At 44.2% G+C, this 23,035-nt stretch overlaps 1 protein-coding gene across 5 annotated transcripts in view; it reads right to left on the minus strand.

The window, feature by feature from the left end:
• Positions 1–16,633: 16,633 nt before the first annotated feature.
• The window catches only part of Ccdc138 (coiled-coil domain containing 138), a 39,202-nt gene continuing 32,800 nt past the window's right edge, over positions 16,634–23,035 (minus strand). The window contains exons 14-16 of one of the 5 annotated variants that reach the window (XM_050143241.1): positions 22,188–22,364; positions 18,968–19,106; positions 16,634–17,437 (exon numbers count right to left, since the gene is read on the minus strand). In XM_050143241.1, coding sequence (XP_049999198.1) covers positions 17,272–17,437; positions 18,968–19,106; positions 22,188–22,364 — 482 coding nt within the window. In that variant the 3' untranslated portion in view covers positions 16,634–17,271. The remainder of the gene's footprint in view (positions 17,438–18,967; positions 19,107–22,187; positions 22,365–23,035) is intronic. The other 4 variants (XM_050143233.1, XM_050143247.1, XM_050143253.1 and 1 more) reach the window with 4 other exon arrangements.

The following is a 23,035-nucleotide window of genomic DNA, read 5'->3' on the forward strand; positions in this document are numbered from 1 at the left end:
CAGGGTGTTAGCTATGACCGTGTCACTATCAAATACAGTGTCTTAGAGCACAGTCATTTCTCGGTCTGGCTTTGGGGTCAGTCAGGACTGGTGGGGTCAACTTGCCTGGGCAGTGGCTGTAGGGCCTGGGGGTCTTGAGCATTGCAGCTGTGCGGACCTGGACCAGGTACACAGTGCCAGACCTCACTACCCAGCTACCTGCAGGAAACCTGTTGTGTTCTCAGAAGCTCCCCCGTCTACCAGAAGCCTTTGTCCACACGGCTCCCAGTTCTGGCCCTTTGTCAGAGTGAACGCCTTAGAGATTGCATGAATCTCCACTGAGGCAAATTACACTTCAATTCTGCTAAGCCCCACCCCCACCCCTGTGAACGCAAGCTCCCAGACTCAGAGACAGTGAACAGATTAGCAGTTTCGCTCCCAACAAGCCCTAGGTGGGACGCCAGCCCCCAGATGACTGCCAGGCTACTAACCGGTGCGCAGTCCCTACGCCTGGCACCTTCTGTGTAAAAAAGAGCCTGTGGTGCCATCTTTTACTCTTTTTGAGGGGTCCACCACCTTGCTCCCAAATAAACCACTCATGCAGTCTTAATCTTTCTTCTATCCACCCAGCCTTAGCTTGGCTTATTTCTTGCCAGCTTCTCTTAAATTATCCTGACTACCTTTTGCCTCTGGGCTTTTTCCTTTATCTTTCTTCCATATATATTACCTTCACTCTTACTCCGTGGCTGGCTGGCTGGCTGGCTGGCTGGGCGACTGGGTGGCTGGCCTCAGAAGTCCTCCTCTCCTTGTCCTCTTGCTCCGCCCTTTCCTCGCTTCTCCTTCTAATTATCCTCTCTGCCTGCCTGCCTGCCAGCCCCACCTGTCCTTGCTCCTGTCTCGCTACTGGCCGTTCAGCTCTTGATTAGCCAGGCAAAGAATCACAGCTTCACAGAGGTGCACAAATGCGGCATAAACAGGAACAACACATCTTTACATCGTTAAACAAATGCTCCACAGCATAAACAAAAGCAACACACCTTAAGATAATATTCCCCCAATCAGAATATTTTACCGAAAAGTTTCTGCTCAGTCTTTTAAGGAGCTACTGGATTCTAAGGAAGTGTACAACATGGCAGGCTTGCCTAGATTCATTTAACACGGTTTCATTCAGCTGTCTCCATGGAGCCAGACAATTGTCATTTTAGTATGCCAATGTTCATATACTGTGTTAAATGGATTACTAAGCTTCAGATATATAACAGGTTCTTGGGAATTTTTATAGCTATAAATTACATTGCTATAAATAATACAGATACATTCAATATGCATTCCTTGTTTGAAATTATTTACTTAGTCTGAGTCATCCAAACCCAGAGAACTAATAGTTATATTTACACATTACATTTCTATGGCAAATGTAGCCTATAAGACCTTCCTTTAGGGTAACTAACTAAGAAGTGATCATTAGTGTTTATCACTCCTGGGTAATATGGCAGACTGATATCTGCTTCTGCTGATGGTGATATAAAAGACAGGAGTTAGAATCAAAATAAGCAGTGGACTCTATTCCTATAAACAAAAAGCTAAAGACAAGAGAAATGAACACAGAAGAGATTTTCCTCTCCGATGAAGCAAGAAGCTCGGTGTCCAGCCATACCAGCCCCTGATAGGTTAAGGGCAGCTTGTCACCTCGACGGGCAGAGAGATAGGCTGTGCCACAGAGACTCTAACTGGGGGTGGATACAGGGGTGAGACCACTGGAGCAGAGAAGGATGTGGTGGAGGGGCAGAGCTCGGATTCACAGTGCAGGCCCTGGAGATGACAGCCATGGCCCAGACAAACTCAGGGATCCTGACACGCGCCATGCCAAATTTGGTTCGGCCTCCTGAAGGCTGACCAGGAAGAGACCTCCCAGAGAGACAGAGGCAAACATAAATGGATGGGTCTGGCCCCCTCAGACACTCAGTCACAGAAAGCTTCAGCTATGAGCCCCAAAATACCAGAGGCGAGTCTGATATTAAGGGTAAGGGACTCGGACTGGGCCATTCTGGCAGGAAGCGGACTTAACTGGCTTGGTTTACTGGGACTGGCAGCCATCGGTGCCACCTGGAGATGATAAAAAGACAACTGAAGGTGGGGGGAAATACAGCACCCCAACAAAGAAGCGGTACGGACTGTCAGCACACCTTCAATGCCATCTTACTGCACATTTCATTTTCTGCATAATACTTGGAAGTTTCTACACTTTAATTGCTGAGCTGCTGGCTCTGTATCTCTCAGACTTCTGTGACCTGTTCTCTGTGCACCTGCTCTGCACCATCCCTGCTATCTCCATCCTTCTAACCCTCCTGATTCTCTTCTCATTTCGCTCCTATTAAATATTGATACCTTTGACTCTAAAGGTACTGTTTGTTGGTTTGTTTATTTTTAAGACAAAGTCTCGCTATGTAGCCATAACTGGCCTGCAACTCACAATGGGGACCAGGTTGGCCTCAAACTCACAGAGATCCGTCTGCCTCTGCCTCCGGAGTATTGGAATCGAAGGTGTGCACCAGCACACTAGGCTGACTATACATTTTCTCAACCAGTCAGTAGTACCACCTTGCTGGGGACAGAAATCAAACACAAAGGCTCCTTCTGGAACTGATGTTAAACTATGGCATCTGTCAGGCAGCTGTCTGCCCCAGGAAGGAGAGGGACAGGAAGCAAAGAGTGGGGAAAGTTCATGTCTGACAGCCGAACAAAGCACAGCAAAGAAACACACAAAAATTCAGAGCGTGGAGGGCAGATGGGGACGGCTTCTCAAACATGAAGAGGAAAAAGTCAAAGTGAGCTCAGGGCAACAACGCATCATGATAAATCCTCAGTTGCATCTCATAGCAAAACTGGTGCTTAGGGAGCAAAGGGGTTCCAGCTAGCTGTGCACGGTGCAGAAGGGGCCTCCTCCCTGCGATCACTGGAACAGGAGGAGGTTGCTAGAGCAGAGGGAGGTTATACTAAATCGATCACAGCCCCACAGAGCAGCACAGCCAGACAGGACCAGGCCAGGTCCCCAGGTGTGGTTGGGGTTCACAGGCGGCTTGCAGGAGATGCTAGATCCCAGACTGAGAGTAGAGTGGAGGTCCCTGGAGAGGCTGCTGCCCTCTGAGGACTGTCTCAGTCACTTTTATCATTGCTAAAGTATCCGATATAGATGACTTAAGAGGAAGAATTTATTTTGGCTCAGGGTTTCAAATGATCTAGTGCATAGCTGTGTATGCGAGAGCAGAGCATCGTGGAGTCAGGAATGGACGGCAGAGGCTGCTCTCCTTACGATAGACTGGAAAGGATGCAAGACAGGGACAGAGGCCAGGCACAACTTTAAGGACAGCCCATCTCCCTCTGTGACCTACTTCCCCTAGGTATATTCCAGCTTCTAAAGCTCTGTCACCTCCCAAAACTGCACAACCAGCTGAGAACTGAGCATCGGGACAATTCCTGTTCCAACCACAGCAGGGGTGCAGCTGACAGGATTCTGCTACAGATCCAGTCCATTTAGCCTGGTCCATTGTACGCCAAACACTAAAACCAGTTTTGCAAAAGTGGAACACCCAAGTCTCCACTCTGAATCTGTCAGGTGTTTCTAGGCTGAGGCATGGTTTCCTTGCCTTTCCCGGGATTGCGGGTTAACTAGGCAGTGGAGGCAGGGACAGGCTTACTCAGCTTTGTCACATTATCCCTCCACTTATTCCAAGCACACAGCAGGAAGTGGGGATTTCAGAAACCCACTGCATCATTTCTTCCTCCAGTCTTGGCTAGGGCTCTCACTGAAAGAACCCAGGGGTCAAGGTGGACATGGTGGCACATGCCTTTAATCCCAGCACTCTGAAGGCAGAAGCAGGCAGATCTCAGAGTTCAAAAGCCAGCCTGGTTTACACAGTGAGTTCCAGGACAGCCAAGACTACATAGTGCTATAGAGGTTTGAATTGGTGTGGCTCTTGAGCTGTTGATACAAATTGTACAGTTCATTTGAAAATATAATGTATAATTAAGAAATATAGGTTAATAGATAACCATCAAATGTGTAGTCGTATTACTTAGGTTTTCTAAATATATAGAGATATATTTCAGTTAGATATTCTTCAAATCTTTCAAATATGTATTCAAATACAGAATATGACATTTAAAATGTCTTAAGAACTTAGGACTTTTCATGACATGATACACATTTGCTCCTGGCAGCACCAATTACTTCAAGAGGATGATGGGCATTGAAGATGCTCCTTATGGAGTTTGCTAGCCATTTGGGCAAGAAACTTCTCTTGCCTGGATTGCTTGATGTTATGCTGTATGAACTGGACATGCAGGACCCATAGAAAAATGACTGCTGAACTTGCCTAAAGGTGAGACAGTCCTTCAGGGTTCCTGCTTCATGAAAAAGTCTGCCAGATATTCTGCAGGACACAGAAAAGAAGTGACTGACAAACTGCAGAACTGTCTTTGAAATTTCTTGCTTTATGGTAAAGTCTGCCACATACCATGGGCCTGTAGGCTGAACATGGATGCCCCAATGATACAGAAGAACTTTGGGTGACTCTTCAGGCAGTGAGATGTCTCCGTCAATTCTAGAGTTCTGGAAGTTGTTTACAATACACTTCCTCTTTACTTAGGTAATATTATATCCTCCTGGAGTCTTTGATGGAGTTGAAGAATATATAATTACAGTTTTCCTTAGTTATTATAAAAGATAAAGTAGATATAAATATTGTAACTGTAATTCTTGCTTGATACCTGTTTTGTTATATGCAGTTTTACTTGTTAAAGTTAAAACCTTCCTTTTTATTTAAACAGAAAAGGGGAGGTGATGTGGGATTCCCCTCTGTGATTACTTTGAGCTTATGGCAGGACAGAACAGAACTAGGCAGGGAAAGCTAGGCTGAATGCTGGAAGAAAAAGGGTAGAGTAGAAAGAAACCATGTAGCCCTGCTGGAGACAGACACCAGAACTTTACCTGGTAAGCCACAGCCAGATTAATGGAAATGGGTTAGTTTAAGATATGAGTTAGCCAGAAATACACTTAAGTTATTGGTCAAACAGTATTCCAAATAATATGGTTTTTGCGTGATTATTTCAGGGCTGAGCAGCCAGGAACAAACAAGCGGCTCTCGTATAACATAGAAACTCTTGTCTTGGAAAAAAAATTGAACCCTGTAGCATGAATAATAAAAACCCAGAGACAGATATTGGGGTTCAACCTGAAGATCAAAAAAACAAAGCAGCCAGCCACTGGTTCTTACCTCGACTTCCAACCGAAATGGCAATCTGGGCTCCAGGAATCTCAGAATGAGACTGTGTGAGAGCTGTCTCCTCCCATTTTATATTCCTCTCTAGGGCTGGGATTAAAGGTGTGCGCTACTGCCGCCTGGCTTCTATGGCTAGCTAGTGTGGCTACTGGGATTAAAGGTATGTGCCACCACTGCCTGGTCTGTAAGGCTGACCATTGTCGCTGTTTTGCTCTCTGATCTTCAGGCAAGCTTTATTTATTAAAACACAAATGAAATATCACTACAGACCCCAGGAGTCTCAGGCCATGTGAGGCAGGTATAAAGGTGAGCAGTGAGCCTGGACTGAGAGAGAGGTAGACCAGTACTCCACAGGGAGTAGCTTGCCCTGGGGAGAATGACCAGTGGAGCTTGGGGTTGCTTTTTACCTGGTTATAGCCTGATGCCACTGTACTCCTGAGCTATCTCTTTGGATCCAGGTCATTTGATCTTGAGTTTGTTCCAGTATTCAGGCTGGAAGGTATGGACTTTGGGGAATGTTCCTCCACTCTTAGAATGGTCCTTTACAGCAAGTCCAGCTCACTGGCAGAACACAAGAGCTTATTTCCCTGTATCAGAAGACACAGGGCCATGACTAGAAAGGACCAGACCCCACCCGCATCTTTACACACTGCTGCGAATGGCTAATCACAGCAGCTGCAATCCAATGAATTTCCTGGAGTTGTTGGGACCATTTGGAGTCCTGACCTCCAGCTGCTCTTCCCTGCTAGCGATCTTTACTTTCCTTCTGATTTGAGTCTCTGAAAGCTGTGTCAAAGTTGTTTACCAGCTCTGCTTCACGAGCACGTGTTGCCTTGGCCTTGAGGATCAGAGGATAAGGTTTTCGCCTGTTGGCCCATCTGACTGATGGATATATAAGCCTCTATGGTGCTATTGAATAAAGTTCTTCTTACCAGTGACTAGAGGTCTGTGTTCATGTCTCTCTGTCCGTGTGTCTTTGTGTGTTTCAACCTTCAGCCCCTTGCCTGAAGCTCAGGAACTGTATGGTAGCGCACAGAGCGCAGACAGGCGTTGTGTGCTGCATGGAGTCTCGTGTGTGCTTTAGTACCAGAGTGCATTCTGTTGCTGCCCACCGGGCACAAGTAAAGAGCTTCCTGAATGCCCTCAGGACTCTGCTGGGTGCAGGGTGAGCATGCGCAGATGGCAGTGCGGGCTGTGTTCCCACAGGAAAGCAAGATAGCTGTATATGCAAATGCCCTGGACAGTTGTTTGGACTTCCTGAAGGCAGAAGTTGGCTTTTAATTATTAAATTGGTAGACAGAACAGATCCAAAGAGAGAAAACTGCTTGATGCATTCCAGAGTGCTTGGTCTTCTCTGTTCATATGTAGTGCTTATGTGAGAGTCGAAGTCTATTTGTTTAAACCAGATGGAATGCTTTCTGGAGTGACTTTTAAATGATAATCTGTATTTGTTGGCTTGACTCCCAAACAATAAGCTGGCCCTTCGTGTGTCCTTTGTTCCTGCACAAGTGCATCCTTGTGGCCAAACTGAAAGAGGCTCCCTTCCACTTTCCCTGGGAGGGAAACACTCCTCAGTAAACTCCATGAGCAATGTGGTCCCTTAGCATGTCCCAGCCTCTGTCCCCTGTAGAAGTCTATACTAACAATACCAGGATCTCAGAAGGGAGCGTGTGTTCTTCTGACCAATGGGAGAGCGCCAACAGCAATGGGACAAAGTAGGAGGTGGCTGAATGCCAGGTTGGAGCAACTGCTACTCCCGGAGTGGCATGTACAGACCCACAGCTGCCTGTTCTTGGAAACACACACAAGAATAATGGCCTGTCTTGGCTTAGAGATGTCAGTGGCGGCCACCAGGGAGTTCTATCTGACAGGACACACACTTGCTGAAAAGGGTCCTGCCCTGGTAGCCCTACTACGTTTCTTTGACTCTTCCGCTCGGACCTCCTTCACCTACCACGGGTCTGACCTTGACCCCCTCAGGTTTCTTAGGTGGGGTTTCCTCACTAGGTCCTCCAGACAACCTGCCACGGCTGTTCCTAGGCAACAACACGAAAGCAAAGCCAAAGATCTCGTGGCTTATTCTTTGTCGTGATGCTCTAGTCCAGTGGTTCTCAATTCTTCCTAATGCTGCGACCCTTTAATAATACAGTTCCTCATCTTGTGGCGCCCCCCCCCCCAGCTACAAAGGGTCACAACCCTAGTCTCTGTTTTGTCTCAGCTTGTGTTCCTCATCAGAGAGGGCATCGTGGCTGCACTTTACCTCATGGAATTGCATTGCTAACTTCTATCACAATGGCCATCTATGCATTCAGAAGTGCCTTCTGTCCCTTGTTCTCAACATTGACAATCAGGGTTCCCGGCTTCTGCTTAACAAGCGAGACAAGTTGGGTCCAAACACTAGGGAGAGTTGGTTTCTGTTGTTTGATTTTTGTTTTTTGTTTGTTATTTGTTTTTTGTTTTTGTTTTTGAGACAGGTTTCTTTGTGTCGCCCTGGCTGTCCCAGAACTCGCTCTCTAGACCAGGCTGGACTCAAACTCAGAGAGATCCACCTGCCTCTGCCTATCGACTGCTGGGATTAAAGGCAAATGCCAACAGGACCTGGTTTAAGGAGAGTTTTGAGTTCACACTGTTTATAGTGAAGCTGACAGCCAGGCTGTCTCAGGTCCAAACGTTGACTGCTCAAGGTGGACATTTGGTTACTTTTCATTGCTGTGATACAATAGCGAACTTGTAGAAGGAAGAGTTTATTCGGTCTACAGTTACAGAGGAAGAGTCACAGGGATGGAGATGGACAAGGCTTGGCAACAGGGGCAGGAAGTCGAGGGATCACATTGCTATCCACATACAGGAAACAGAAAGAGAGCAGGAAGTGGGGCAAAGGTGTAAACCTTCAAAGCCTGCCCCCTGGGACGTGCATCCTCTAGCAAAGCCACACCTCCCAAAGGTTCCATAGTATTCCTAAAGGGTGCTAACAACTGGGGACCATGAACCTGTGGGGGACATTTCTCATGCAAACCACCTCGTCTGACTTGCTGATTCCTTCAGCCTCAGCCTCTCCCAGGGAGCAACCCAGGCATTTCCCAAACCTCTTCCTGCTTGACTCACTTCACCTCTGGGTTTTCATTTCGCTTGTACTGACATCTGTGAATTTGAATATATACGTATCAGGCCAAAAGGGTACCCACCCCAACACCTCCCCCACAAAAAGGGCAGGCCCCCTGACTTGGTCCAAAGTTGAGTCTAGGACCAACTCAAACTAGGCAATAGAGGGATTTCTGGCAGTTAGAAAAAAAGCCAGCATTCCCCAGGAACTTGTGAAATGGTTTTCTTCTGCCAAAAGGAGTCATTTTCCCTGTCTCTGGCAGAAGGGACTAATGTATCTCCATTGACATATACCTGTGGTTGCAGACAAGCCCATGCTGGCCTCCAGGCTCTTAAACAGTCCCTGTTCACAAGTACTCACTATACATTCCCAAGCCCCATGCCAGTGTCCGTCCTGGCCCTTCTCCCTTACCATCCCACCTGCACTATGCTACCCCAAGCTGCTCTGGATCCTCACTCTCTTTACCAGCAAGGTCCCCCTCCCCCTGCTCCCCCTCACTATCCTCCCATCTCTTGCAGACAGCCCTGATCGTGTCCAGCCTTCTTTCACTCTCTGCTCTGGACTCTTCTAGATGGCTCTGGGTGTTCTCTCTCTCTTTTCTACCCCCATCCCCACCCCTGAGCAACCATGGACTGCCCATTTCTGGGGTTTTCTTCACTGTGCCCCTCACATACAATACTAAGCAACCTGAAGGGTGTCCTGTGGATTGGTTCTGAATTCAGAAGCACACAGGGAGATTTCTGGACTAGTTTAGAGGACTCAAGAAAAGGAATCATGATCAGTCAACTTTCTCCAGCATAAAAAAACCCTCCTCCTCCCACAGTACCTGCTTTAAAGCCCTTCCTAAGCCCAGGAACCCTAGCTTATCAGGCCTCCTTATGTGTCCAGAGGCCTCGCTTCCCATCATCCCTTGCTGCTGGTGACCTACCACCATGTCAAGGCAGCCTCACCTTCACCAGATTTCCCGGAAAAGGAGCACGCAAGACTCCCCTATAGCACGAGGCTCTTCAGAACGCCTGTCTTACTTGGTCTTTAACCTTCAATCTGCTGGCATCTCCCAAAGGTTCCTGCTATCACTGAGGGCAAGAGAAGAGACTTAATTTCCCAGGGCTAGTTAAGTCTTTTCCAAAAAAACCCAAACCCTCCCCATTCGTATCTGATTCCACTCCCAGTCGCTGGTTTCTAAACACCCCCACACCTACCGGCTTCTCCTTGCCACCAGTCCTTCCACCTAATTCTGGAAAACCCCGCAATTAACCAATCTCACCCGGTCAGGTTACAACCTGGCACCGCCTTATCCCCAGGGCACTCATTTTCCTTCTGGCACAACTGAAAAGGTTAAACTGCACCCAGTGGCCTACAGCATGGGGCTGTCCTAGATGCTGCTCAAACATCTCCATCTGCCTACCTAGTAACTGGACAGGGACCATTTCTCTCATCCCTCCGGACACCCCACTCCCCACACTGGCCTCCATTCCAATAAAAGCAAAAAATGGCCATGGGGGTCACCCCTTTCTAACAACTCTGGGCATCCTCTTCAGGAACTGGGGAGCAGGCCTAGGTACCTTTACATCACTTAACCTCCATCTCTCCCCATCTGAGGAAGCCTTAAGGAGATTTCTAATCGGCTTGATACCCTCCAGGATCTACCTGATTCTTTGGCCACCCAGGGGCTCCAAAGCGACAGAGGGCGAGGCCCCTGCCTGCAGCCCACAGAGGAATATGTACTCTTCTATAGGAACTTGGCTGCTTCTGCACCAACAAATCAAAACTAGCTCAGGACCAGGCCCAAAGACGTAGAAGCCAGGCACAAAAATCCCAACACAAGTGTTCCCTCCCACCCTTGCCCCTCCCCCTACTCATGACCTTCCTACATTTTTACCTTGTCATTTAAACTTTGTGGAGGGATTCCTCCTGGACTGCTTACTGTTATCACCCGGTCTACCACACTAGGCAAGAGAAAGTTAAGAGAGAGTCACTCCAGACCCGAGAATCCCAAAATGACAATTCTCCCTGTCAGCAGGAAGTACTTACCTCCAAAGAAACGGTGCTCCTATGCCATGTGTGTGTGTACACACACATATACATACATATACACAAATACACACACATATACATACATACACACAAATACACACACATATACATACATACACACAAATACACACACATATACATACATACACACAAATACACACACATATACATACATACACACAAATACACACACATATACATACATACACACAAACACACACACATATACATACACACAAATACTCACACACACAAATGATTTGGAAAAAGTGAAATTCCCACCTCTTCTTAAAACCAAGGCTCTAACTGGCTCAAAGTTCAAGGAAGCTATTTGTACAATTCCCAGAGGTTGCAAGAGAAAAGCAGCTGACCCCGACCCCCAATGCTGAAACAGACAACAGGACCCGTAGTTTGAAATTTTAAAGAAAGCTTATCTAGAAAAATACCCAGCTTATTTCCCTCACTCTGTCCCTAATGAAACCTTGTCCATCTCTAATTACCTTTAGCTATAAAAACCCCACTCACACCGTGTGCCCTGTGCTCTCCTACATTCTAGTCCCCGTGCCGCTGGGTCTTGGGATGCCCCTCACAGGCTAAGTAAGGTCTGCTCTTGCTGAGTGAGGTAAGGTCAGCGTGAATTTTCATTCTATTTCCTTCTTCAAACTTAGTTCTTACAGAGATAACCTGGCAGGGCTGGGACCTGCAGAAATACCGGGAAAGTTAAAGGTCTGAATATCCTTCAAGGTTTGCCAAGTCCAGTAGGGAAGCTCAGGTCAGCCTCCCACCAGAGAAGGGGGGCAGAGTGGCTCTGTAGAGGCTTTGCAACTGCAGAGAGGGGGCCTGACAGGTTTACAGCACCTCAGTCTACTGTCCCAGCTCCCTAACTCCAAGGTCCGTACTGGCTCAGTCTCCTGCCCCCAGACGCTTATACTTATGTCTGGAAAAGTCCAAGGATGTAGCTCTGGTGCTGTGCCGATGTCTGAAAGAGATGAGAAGTCAGACGCCAGGCAACGCTCAAAACACAATAGGCCATCTTATATGTGATCCTATATTTATCTCATAGAATGAACAGTAACAACAGCCACAGACATTTTTCTGGTTTGACCGCATCCCAGCCAGTTACTATGGATTTATCAAGAAGTGCTTTTAGACTTTTGTGTAAACAACTGTAGATCTTAAGACATAAAGTATCACTTTTTAAGTCTTAAATGAGTCAATTCCTTTGATGTTTACACTTCTACTGGAACTGACCAGATTGACTAGAATTACATAAGAAAAACAAATCTCTAAAGTGGCTTTGGATTCAGTAACAGCAGGTTTCTGTTAATGTTTCAATTTTCAAGACAGAAAAGGTAGCAGCCACAGGCTTCAACTTATTTGGAAATTATTCTGATTTTTCTGTGTGTGAGTGCTTTGCCTGCATGGATGTCTGTGTGCTACATGGATGCCTGGTGTCCACAGAGGGCAAAGAAGGCAGCAGGTGCCCCGGAACTGAAGTTACAGACATGTGGGTGCTGGGAATTAGATCCTGGTCCTCTGGAAGAACAGCCAGTGCTCTTAACTAGAGCCATCTTTCCAGTCGCACGGATTAAGATATGATTATAAATAGCCATTACTTCATTTTAAGGTTTCAAGTTATCAAAATGATGTTTTGAAACTGGTTTTTAAAGAGATACAGCTTATAAAACATTGAAATTTTGAAGTTTATGTCCTGGTAAAGCTGAAGCAGGCACGGGTAGCCCGTGTGTGGCATTTCTGTTGAACTTGTCCATATCGGGTTTCATGGTCTAAGTTGATGAGGATGACTGACCAGGTCTCTTCAACATAATTATTCTTAATTCTCGGTCCGTCATGAAAACTGATGCTACAGTCAGCCTTTGTCAGAGACAGAGAGATAATTCAGAAACACACAACTGGCCAAAGTGTCAAGCATAGGTGATGGAGTGCCCCACCCTACAGGGACATCTCCATCCCTGGGAAACAGCCAGGGACCAGCACAGGAGGGTGAGGCAAGGCAAGGCGCTAAGAGCCAGAGGATGATGGGGGCGCACAGCACAAAGAGGTCCTCTGGGTAGGACACAGCTGCTGCACTCGTGAACACACTGCCGCTGCGGTTATCTGCGTGACACCTCTCTGACTTAACCTGTCGTCATGGGTGGCAGAGGAACCCACGAGGCCCCAGCGCTCCCTGGGCTGACACTGGCAGTTAATGGTTGCTGGAGGTAGGGGATGTCATTTTCTTCACAAGGGTAGCCACGGATACATTGCCTCTGGTCCTAAATAACCTCCTACACACACGCATACAAGAAATGCCAATTAAACCAAATGGGAACGCAGAAAGGAGACATGGAAGTGGGAGAGGGGCTTGCTGGGAAGAAGGGTTTTAACAGGAAGGAGCAGAAAGGTCTTGGGGACAAAAATTATATACTTACTATCAAGCTTCAAATCTGAGGTGCCTACTTAAAATATCAATGCAGACCTAGTTGCCAGGTTCTCCCAGCATCCCTCAACGCCTACCTGCTACAGGACATGGATGGCAGCATACCCCGACTACCCTGGACTCTCCAGGCCAAGGGCTGGGCTGCTCTTCCCCCAGAAGCTCTTTCCTATATAGTCCAGACTTTTGGGTCACCTGGTTACTGCACCTGGTTCCTCTCTCCCTTCTTCCTTGCCCTTCCCCACTCCCCACACGGCCCAGCTCAGCCCCGTCGTGTCCACTCTGAACTCTCCCAGATGTCCCTGCCTGCCTAGGCTCTCCCGCATGTCTATGATAAAATTTCTCCTCCACCATCCCTAGGAGCAGTCGTGTCCTTTCCTTTCCTTTCTTTTTTCATTCATATACATGAAAGAAACTACCAAGAAATTAAAATGCATAATTGTTGTCAACAGGGTAAGTAATACGTGTAAGCCATTCACAGTCACCAGCTGTACTTAAAAAAAAGTTAAGTTTGACCATAGCTAGGTCATAGTCATATGGTTATTCTAAAGATATATATTGGCCATTTGCACTTCTTCTGAGAACGTTCTACTCAATTCTTTGACCCTTTTAGTTTTTGCTTTTTTTTTTTTTTTTTTTGGTTTTTCGAGACAGGGCTTCTCTGTGGTTTTGGAGCCTGTCCTGGAACTAGCTCTTGTAGACCAGGCTGGTCTCGAACTCACAGAGATCCACCTGCCTCTGCCTCCCGAGTGCTGAGATTAAAGGCGTGCGCCACCGCCGCCTGGCTAGTTTTTACTTTTTTGAATTCTATGTATATTCTAGATATTCTCTGTCATATATATTCTGAAAGCTTCTTCACTCATTTTTTTTTTCTTTTTAATCTCATGATGTTCCATTTGTTGACTGTCGACCTTATTTTCTGAGCATGAGAGTCCTTGTCAAAAGTCCTTGGTTATATCTTTATCTTCAAAAGATTTTCCTGCCTCTTTGTCTAGCAATTTCACAGCAACAGGTGTTACATTATCAACTTCAAAACATTGGGAGTTAATTTTTGTGCAGTGTGAGAGATTGGGATCTAGTTTCAGTCTTGTGCATGTAGATACCCACTTTTCCCAGCATCCTTTGTCAAAGAAGCAGTCTTTTCTCCAACAACTATGTTTGGTATCACAGTAAAAGGAGCCAGACAGCTGGAATTGGATGGGTTTGTGACTACACTATTGATTTACATGTCTGTTTTTGTGCCAGAACCATACTGTACTTGTCTTTATGGTTCTGTAAGACAACTTGAAGTTACATTGTATATGGTGATTCTCCCAGTCTTTGCTGACTGTCCCTTTGCCCCAGACTGATTTGTCTATCTGAAGATTGTTAGTTTGCAAATGAATTTTAGGATTCTCTTTTTTTTTTTTAAATGATGAATGGCAGTGGAATTTTGATGAGGACTATATTGTATCTGTAAATTGGCTTCTGGTAAAATAACTATGTAATCATTTTCACAGTAGTGAATCTTCTAATCCATGAGAGAAGTCTTTCCATCTTCCAGTGACTTCAATTTCTTTCTCCATTGTAGAGGTCTTTCATTTTCTTGGTTAGAAGGTGTGGTAGCTTGGTTGTAATGGCCCCCATAAGCTTATAGGGAGTGGCAGTATTAGGTTTTGTTGGCGTAGGTGTGGCCTTGGAGGAGGAAGTGTGCCACTGTGAGGGTGGGCTTTGAGGTTTCCTATGCTCAAGCTATGCCCAATGACACAGACTACTTCTTGACCTGCAGGTCAAATTGTAGGATGTTCAGCTCCCTTTCCAGTCCCATGTCTGCCTTCCTACCATCATGTTGCACCGTGATAATGAACTAAACCTCTGAAAATGTAAGGCACCCCAATTAAGTGGTTTTCTTTGTAAGAGCTGCAGTGGTCATGGTGTCTCTTCACAGCAATAGAAACCCTAACTAAGACAGAAGGTATGTTTTTAATGGCAATTATGAGATTTTATTCCTGATTTCTTGCTTGGCATGTTTGTTATTGGTATACAGTGCAGCCCCTGTTTTTGTGTGCTGATTTTGCATCCTGTCACTTTGCTGAACGTATTTAATCAGCCTAATATTTTTCTGGTGGAGTCTTTAGGGTCTCTTTTGTATAAAATCATAACCTATAAATAAGATACTTTAGTGTTTTTTCTTGTTTGTATTTGTTTTATTTCCTTACTTTGTCTTACTGATGTGGTTAAGACTTCTAATAGGATATTGAACATGAATGGAGAAATATGACAGTCATATCTTGTTCTTAGTGTGACTGGAAATATTTGATTTTTCAACTCATTCAGTATAATGTTAGCTATGTTTGCCACATATAATCTTTCTTATGTTGAGGTATGTTCCTTCTATTCCCACTTTCTTCAGGTGTTGGTCTATTGGATTTTTGTCAAAAGCTCTTTTTGCACCTACTGAGATGATCTTCTGGTTTTTTTTTCTTCAGTCCATTTATGTGACATTTTACATTTATTGCATGTTTATTTATGTATGTTGAACCATTCCTGTATCTTTGGAACAAAGCCAGCCTGATCATAGTGAACCATCTTTCTGATGAATTCTTGAATTTGGCTTGCAAGTTAGTGGTTTGTTGTGGGATATTTTGATTGTACTCTGACACTCTTGAGACTGCCAATAAAGTTTACCTTGAACCAGAGGGTGGAGTTAGCTACTAGCTGATCAGAATTAGCCACAGAGGTCTTGTTGGACCCAGGACATATAGAGCGATACACAGGGATTAGCAGGGAGAGGCCTAGAAAGATTCATGGAACTTTTTGATTGAGGAGGACAAGAGAGAGGAGGTCACGGTTGCTTCTCTGATCAACCAGGTTTTTATCCTGATATCTGACTCCCAAGTTTTATTTAATAATAGAACAATATGGGTAATTGCTTCAGTGATGATGTTGAGAAAATAATCTCCTGATTGAGACAATAACAAGCAGCTTAATGAAATAAGGAAGCTGATGCAAGACAAGAAAAAGGAATTTTAAAAGGATACGGAAATACAGAAGAAAAAATAATTGAAAAGTTGAAAGTAAAAAATATAATAATTCACATAAAGAGCTCTGTGGAAAATCTCAACAACAGAATGGACCAAGCAGAAGATCAAGATCAAGATCTGAGCTTGCAGATAAGGTCCAGAAACTAGAATAATCAAACAACAACAAAGACAAAATTAGGAGACGACAAGAGTGAGAATTCTAAGACTCATGGGACACTCGTGAAAAGACCAAACCTGTGGACAATAAGCACAAAAGAGGAATCTAGTTCTAAAGGTATAGAGAACATTAAAGAAAAAAACAATTTTCTAAAGCTTATACAGATTGCACCAGTTGGTGGGACGTCTTGGTTAATGAATGGTGTTGGAGGGCCCAGCCCACTGTGGGTGGGGCAACTCCTGGCCAAAGAATCCTTGAATAAGATGCAAGAAGAACGAGCCAGTAAGCAGCATCCCTCCAATGGTCTCTGCCTCACCTCCTGCCTCTAGGATCTTGCTTCAGTCCCAGCCCTGACTGTCCTCGGGTTGTGACGTGTGAGGGAAAGTAAGCCCTTTCCTCCCAAGTTGCTTTTGGTCAGAGTTTTATCACAGTAACAGAAAGCAATGTACGACAGACACCAAAAGCTGTTTTAAATAAATGGACCGGAGACACAGGTAAGTGCCAGTGTTCTAATATCCAAGAAAACCGGCTTCAAACCAAAACTAGTGATGAAAGGCAAAGACGGTCACTTTGTGCTGTTCAAGAGGACAACATCAAGAGAACATTATGACCCTTAACACACGGGTGGCCGATTTCATAAAACACACACACACACCATCTGCACTCTAGCTGGGCTGTACAGTACCCGCCTAACAACCACAAACATAAGTGGGTAAAAGAAAAACGGAACAAACAAATGAAAGATCATCAAAGGATAAGCATTTGGCTGCATGCGGTGGTGCGTGCCTTTAATTTCAGCACTTGGAAGGCAGAGGCAGGAGGCTACTATCTATGAGTCTGAGGTCAGCTCTATCAAAAAATAGAAGTACTTTGCTTCCAAAACAAGTGATTCTACTATATTGGGGGGGGATGATAACATAGTTTATTTCCACATAAGAACACAAAGAATATTCCAAATAATCACATAATTTCAAGAAAGATTTTTGCAAAAATATTTTTGTAAAAAGTCACCTCAATGCCTTAAATTCTGGAAACGTTACCTTGTACATTAATATTACCTTAAACTGAAAAATTCTAAAACATCCATACCTTCTATTTCTCATTTACATAGCCGAAAAATCTTTCTCAATATCTTTCATGATAAGGCTGCTATTGATAACTTTACTCCGTAGAATCTCACTTTGGTGATTTTTACACTTTTACCGACAAGACACATACATATACACACACAGACCACACACACACTCTCTTTTCTAATGGCTTGTACTGGACACCAGGGAGTTACATTTGGTCAGACCCAGATTGAACAGAGTGGAATTTAGGTTAATACAGAGAAAGGCGTGCTCGGGATGCGTCGTCCTTTGGATTTCCTGAAGCATCAAGTGGATGGTAAAAACTTCAAAGAGCTTCTTATTACTCCTGAAAAAGAGCAGTTTTATTACTTAGTTATTTATAAAGTCAAGAGAACTTATGCAATGGAGAAAATGGCTGATTACTGGACTTGGATGATAAGAAAAGCCCCAAGTAGAAAAACATTACAGGCCAGGAGAAAATAGTTTATATCCTGAAACTGAACCTACTCACTAATAGAGAGTAACTACTAAGAACAAGGAACCTCCCCTCCCCAAAGCTAGACAGAACCGGTTTTCCTAAGGAGCTAAAGTGGCAATATACCACTTTCCAACCACTCTCTCTAATTACAGTCAAGCTCAGTGTGGTGGCTCACACCTCTAATCCCTGTACTCTGAAGCAGAGGCAGGCAGATCTGAGTTCCAGGATAGCCAGGGCTACATAAAGAGAGCCTATCTCACAGAATAAGAGGAAGATGAGAAGCATTCCATAATCTCATGTCAATCATAATCCTATCTTCAATGTAAGATAGGCGTCCACCTATTTTATTTTTCATCTGGGTATATTTGCCTCAAGAGAAATGATCAGACAGTCAGCCTTGAAGACAAGGGGTTTTCCTGGAGCTCGCTGACCAATCAGTGAGCTCCAGGTTCAGTGAGAGACCCTGTCTCAAAAAAAACCATACTTAACATCAACCTTGGGCTTCCACATGTGTATAAACACACACACACATGTTCTTTTGACTGTTTTGCCAAAATGCATACTTCAGTGTGTTAATAAGGAATTACAAAATGCACTTTTATTATCACTTTGTTTTTTTTCACCCGTCATATATAAAATATCAGTGTGCAGTGATTTGTTCTGATACTTTCACTTGATTCATAAACTTGTTCTTAGTGGAAGAACATTTACCTGCCATGCAGTTATACCTGGGTTCAGAGCCATAAAAACCAAAATCGACCCCCAATATACAAATAACCCCCCTCCTGACAGCTCAAATAATACCTCATTCCTGGATTTGCATGCTATCCCTGGAATTTAAAGTTTTCTTAGATGAACGAAAACAATGGAAAAACAACTATATTTTCAAAGATTATATTAAATCTGTGTGTGTTTGTGTGTGTGTGTGCATGTGTTGTATGGTACGGGCATGTGTGAGTGGGTCTGGAGGATGTCCGGCATCCTATCTATTATTCTCTGATTTATTTATGTTAAACAAGGTCACACACTGAACCTGGAGTCTTGCTGGTGGCCACCAAGTCCAAGTGATCCTCCTGCCTCCATCCCCCACAGTGCCAGGCTCACGGGTGCACGCAGTCACACTAGCTTTTTATGTGAGTACTGGGGATTTGAACTCAGGTCCCCATTCTTATGCAGTAACTACTCTTACCTGGTAAGCACTGGCCCAGCCCCAGTATTTTGTCTCTGATAATCATTAATACTATGATTCTTAAATCTCTACCTCTGTAGACTAGAAATAATAAATTAAAACAAAGCAATAATCAAGTAGAACTGATTTTAGATCAAGATTGAAAAAGCAGCCCTAATAGTGATCGCAATATGATTATCAATTAAAAACGTTACAAAAGATATTCTTACTTGATTTTTGAAAGCTTCTGTAGGATAATACTGAGCTTTTCCAGGATGTGAAGATCAAGCTTAGGGGTTCGGAGCAGCACAGAACAAGTACGAAAAAATAAAGAGTTGCTACAGGCTTCCAGGAAAGGCTGCAAGGACTCTGTAAAACAAGTCACCAGGCTGTACTGTTAGGAAGCAGAAAGGAAGATTTTACATAGCACAACTGGAACTCTGTGAGAAGTGTGTCAACACCAGAACTCTGTGAGAAGGGCATCGACACCAGAACTCTGTGAGAAGGACACCAACACCAGAACTCTGTGAGAAGACTCTCACTCTTTCATCCTTACACTTTGGGCAAATCATCACTTGGAAGGTGAAAGCATGCACGGCTCTTGGTGTCATGCGGAGCGGGTTATTATCCAACACAAAGCACATCTGAAAGAAGAGCGAGGGGACCGGGGACCGCGTTCCTTCAATAAGCTTCTGACCGGAAGCACAGTCTAGGTGACTGCAAGTAAGAAGTTCCACAGAAGCAGTCAATTGTTTTCTTTAAAACCTCCAATAACAACTCTGAGTATTAGACAGGAAAGAACCCTTTGAGCATAAAGGCTAAAGAGAGACAGGTTCATGACGGCTTGAAAACCTACGGATAAAAACGTTAAGGCATCATCGTGGGAAAGCAGGCAGAAAGGCTGTAAGGACTGGAGCACCAGGAGTTGGCTGTGAGACCGTGGTTCCTGGGCTGTCAGCAGCTGAGGTCTCAGCGACTTGACTGCCTCAGCATGGGCTGAACACGGACAACAACAGCCTTACTAATGCGGAAGGGAGAGAGGCCATGAGGCTTCCGCCGTGCACAAGAACTTCCGGCAGCTAAGAGTGTGGAGAGTGGGGGAAACAGCCTTCTCCAGGGAAGGGCACAGCAACCGGCTCATTACCAAATGGTCAGGCCTGAGGGCATATGCATACATGTAACATTATACAGACTGAGCAGGTTGTATTCGTGCATTTAGGTGTACGTGTGTGTTTATTTACCTACATATGTATATAACAACAATTAATGAAAAACTGGCTCTGGATTTGAAAGGGAACAAGGAAGGGAACATAGGAGGGTTTGGAAGGAGAAAAGAGATGGGGGCACAATGTAATTAGAATCTCAAAAAATAAAGTAATTCTTATAAAATTCAAGTGTTCATATAAAATGATTTTATTTGAAAAAAAAGTTGAAAAACTAAAAGTTGAAACTGAAAAAAGAACTATCCAAAGGTAAGAAGCTGTATTTTACTTGCTATGTTTATTACAGGATAATATATGAAAATACTGTTAGCGCAACAGTAACTGGTACTGGCTAGTTAAGGAAGGTTCGGAGAATTGTGGCCTTGAAAACAATTCACCCTTCAGTGAAAAGCCTCTGCAAATGGCTTTTTTTCTAAATGCAAGTAAAGTTATTTCCCATAAAAGATATAAAACTATGATAGCCTTGCATTCATCTTGGTTTTTAAATCCACAAACACAACTTGAAAGGCTTATGTGTTACTATCTTGAGACTGTACTGAGTTTTAAATTGTGCTTTTATTGTTTGAATTCCTGTAGGATGCAGTTCTTCGTAAATACTACTCAACTTAGTGTATATTATTCTTTAAATATGAATTTTAGCTATTCAATCAACACAGAGTAAAGTCAGAGGGGGCAAAGTCATCATAATTATGAAATTTCTGAGAATTCCTGAGATACTGATTTATTATCCTTGAGTCTCAGAGAGCAACATGCCAGGAATTTGAACACCCTGAGAAACTCGTGCGGCGACTGTGGAAATCAGTGGAAATCCCCCCAAGGCTGAAAACAGAACCACCGTGTCATCTGTCTACAGGACCAGGCCAGCCCACCACAGAGCTATCTGTGCATCCATGCCTAGAGCTATCCTATGGCAGTAGCCAGGAAACAGAAGCAGCCCTGATGTCCATCGATAAATGTATGAATTAATAAAGAAAATGCAGTAAACAGGCTAGATGACCCAGAGACCTAGGACTGAACCAAACACGACCGGAGGGGGAATGTCAATGTAATGATGTCTAAGAATATTCTGCTACACACACAAATTGGTGCCTAGCCCAACTGTCATCAGAGAGGCTTCATCCAGCCACTGATAGAAACAGGTGAAGACCCACAGCCAAACATTAGGTGGAACTCGGGAAATCCTGCAGAAGAGGGAGATACAGGATTATAGGAGCCAGAGGGGTCAAGGACACCACAAGAAAACTCACAGAATCAACTAATCTGGGCTCCTGGGGGCTCACAGAGACTGAACCAACAAGCAGAGAGGCTGCATGGGACTGACCTAGGCCCTCTGCATCTATGTTACAGTTGTGTAGCTTGGTCTCCTGTGGGACTCCTAACAGTGGGAACAGGGGCTGTGCCCAACTCTCTGACTTCTGGGACTCTTCTCCTCACATTGGGCTGCCTTGCTCAGCCTTAATACATGGGGAGGTGCACAGTCTGTCTGCAACTTGATATGCTATGTTTTGTTGGTACTTACAGGAGAACTAACTTTTTCTAAACAGAAACAGAGGAAGAGTGGACCAGGGGTGGGAGCAGAGGGGAGTTGGGGATGAGACCGGGAGGAGAAGAGGGGGTAAACTGTAATCAGGATGTAAAATAAATAAATCTTTAAAAAAAGAAAAAAATACTAGCCTAAGCCATTTGGCTGTTTTTTAAAAAAGAAAATGTGGTACGTAGATATACACAAGGAAATTTTACATAAAGAAAAATAAAATCATGACATCTTCAGAAAATAGATGCAAATGGAATTGTGTTATGTGAAATAAGCCAGACTCAGAGACAAATATCACACTGTTTCTCATACAAGGAACTTAAAGTTTATACACATATGCATAGCTATATCTTTACGTCTGTATTTGCAGGACATGACTGGAGAAGGAACCATAAGAGGGGAAGAGGAGACCCTAAGGGGTGGGGGACATCAGAAGACATGTGGTAAGAGGGTACTAACGGGAGGAAGGGCAGAGAGGAGGGCAGCGGGGAGGAGCACACAGCAGAGTACGACACACACATTTCAAGAGGCCACAACGGAACCTCTTGTTCTATGTGCCGTCCTAAATAATAACTTCTGACAACAGCCACCATTTAAAAGCTGAAACAGTGTCTGGTGTGTGGAGTTAGCGTGTTATGATTAGGAGGGAATGAAAACATCATTTCTTTACATACATAAAACACAAACACTCACTTGATTCTACCGTCATCTGAAGCAGACTATCGATGACATTGGACAAGAGCCCTTTACTGGATATCCTCAAGTGTCTTAGTATCACTGGAACAGCTTGGTACTCCAAAAATAAGGTCTTTCCTTCATCTGTCTTCAAGTCCAAACAAAGGGAGTCAAATGCTTGGGCTAGGTAGTCAGCTAAAAATAACATAAACAACCGCCTATGTATCAGTTATTAAATCAGAAACACAAGGTTAAACAAAAAGAACCACCGCTTTAATAAACCAAAAAATGTAAAAAAAAATTAAATGACAAGAAATCACAAACTAAATTTAGATTCAGCCCCTCACTTGTTTGATAGAACTCAATGGGAAAGAAGAGAGAAAAGGCAGTCCAATTACGATGGGGTAAATTCATTAGTGTTCACATTTTACTAATAAAATAATCAGTCCCATCTTGTTTTTTATACTAAGAAAAATTGGTGATTAATGTTAAATAGCACAGTAGCATATATTTCCATATTTGGTTGTAATTACTACATTTTCCCACAAGCTTAAACAGAACCATATTTGTATCTTTAAAGAAGCTTCTAAGATCATATGTCTTATTGCTGACTTCCAAATGCTTCCCTATTTGTAATTGTAACTATACACAAATTTGCTCAGTGAGTTTTAAGCAAGGATTTCTGTCTCCTACTAAAGAGCAAATATATCATTCAAAGCCTGGGCTAAGCTCCAGTCCACGACATTTGGTGACCCTCCCCCATTATTATGAACGACAGCAAGATTTCACCAAGACCAGCACTAGAATAGCACTTTGAGATCAGAGTCCTTAACCCTTTAAATGATCCACATGTGACTGGAGAGCCA

Source organism: Alexandromys fortis, unplaced genomic scaffold (genome assembly GCF_014885135.2).
Source record: "Alexandromys fortis isolate MF-2015 unplaced genomic scaffold, M_Fortis_MF-2015_v1.1 scaffold_9, whole genome shotgun sequence".
Taxonomy (NCBI): Eukaryota; Metazoa; Chordata; class Mammalia; order Rodentia; family Cricetidae; genus Alexandromys; species Alexandromys fortis.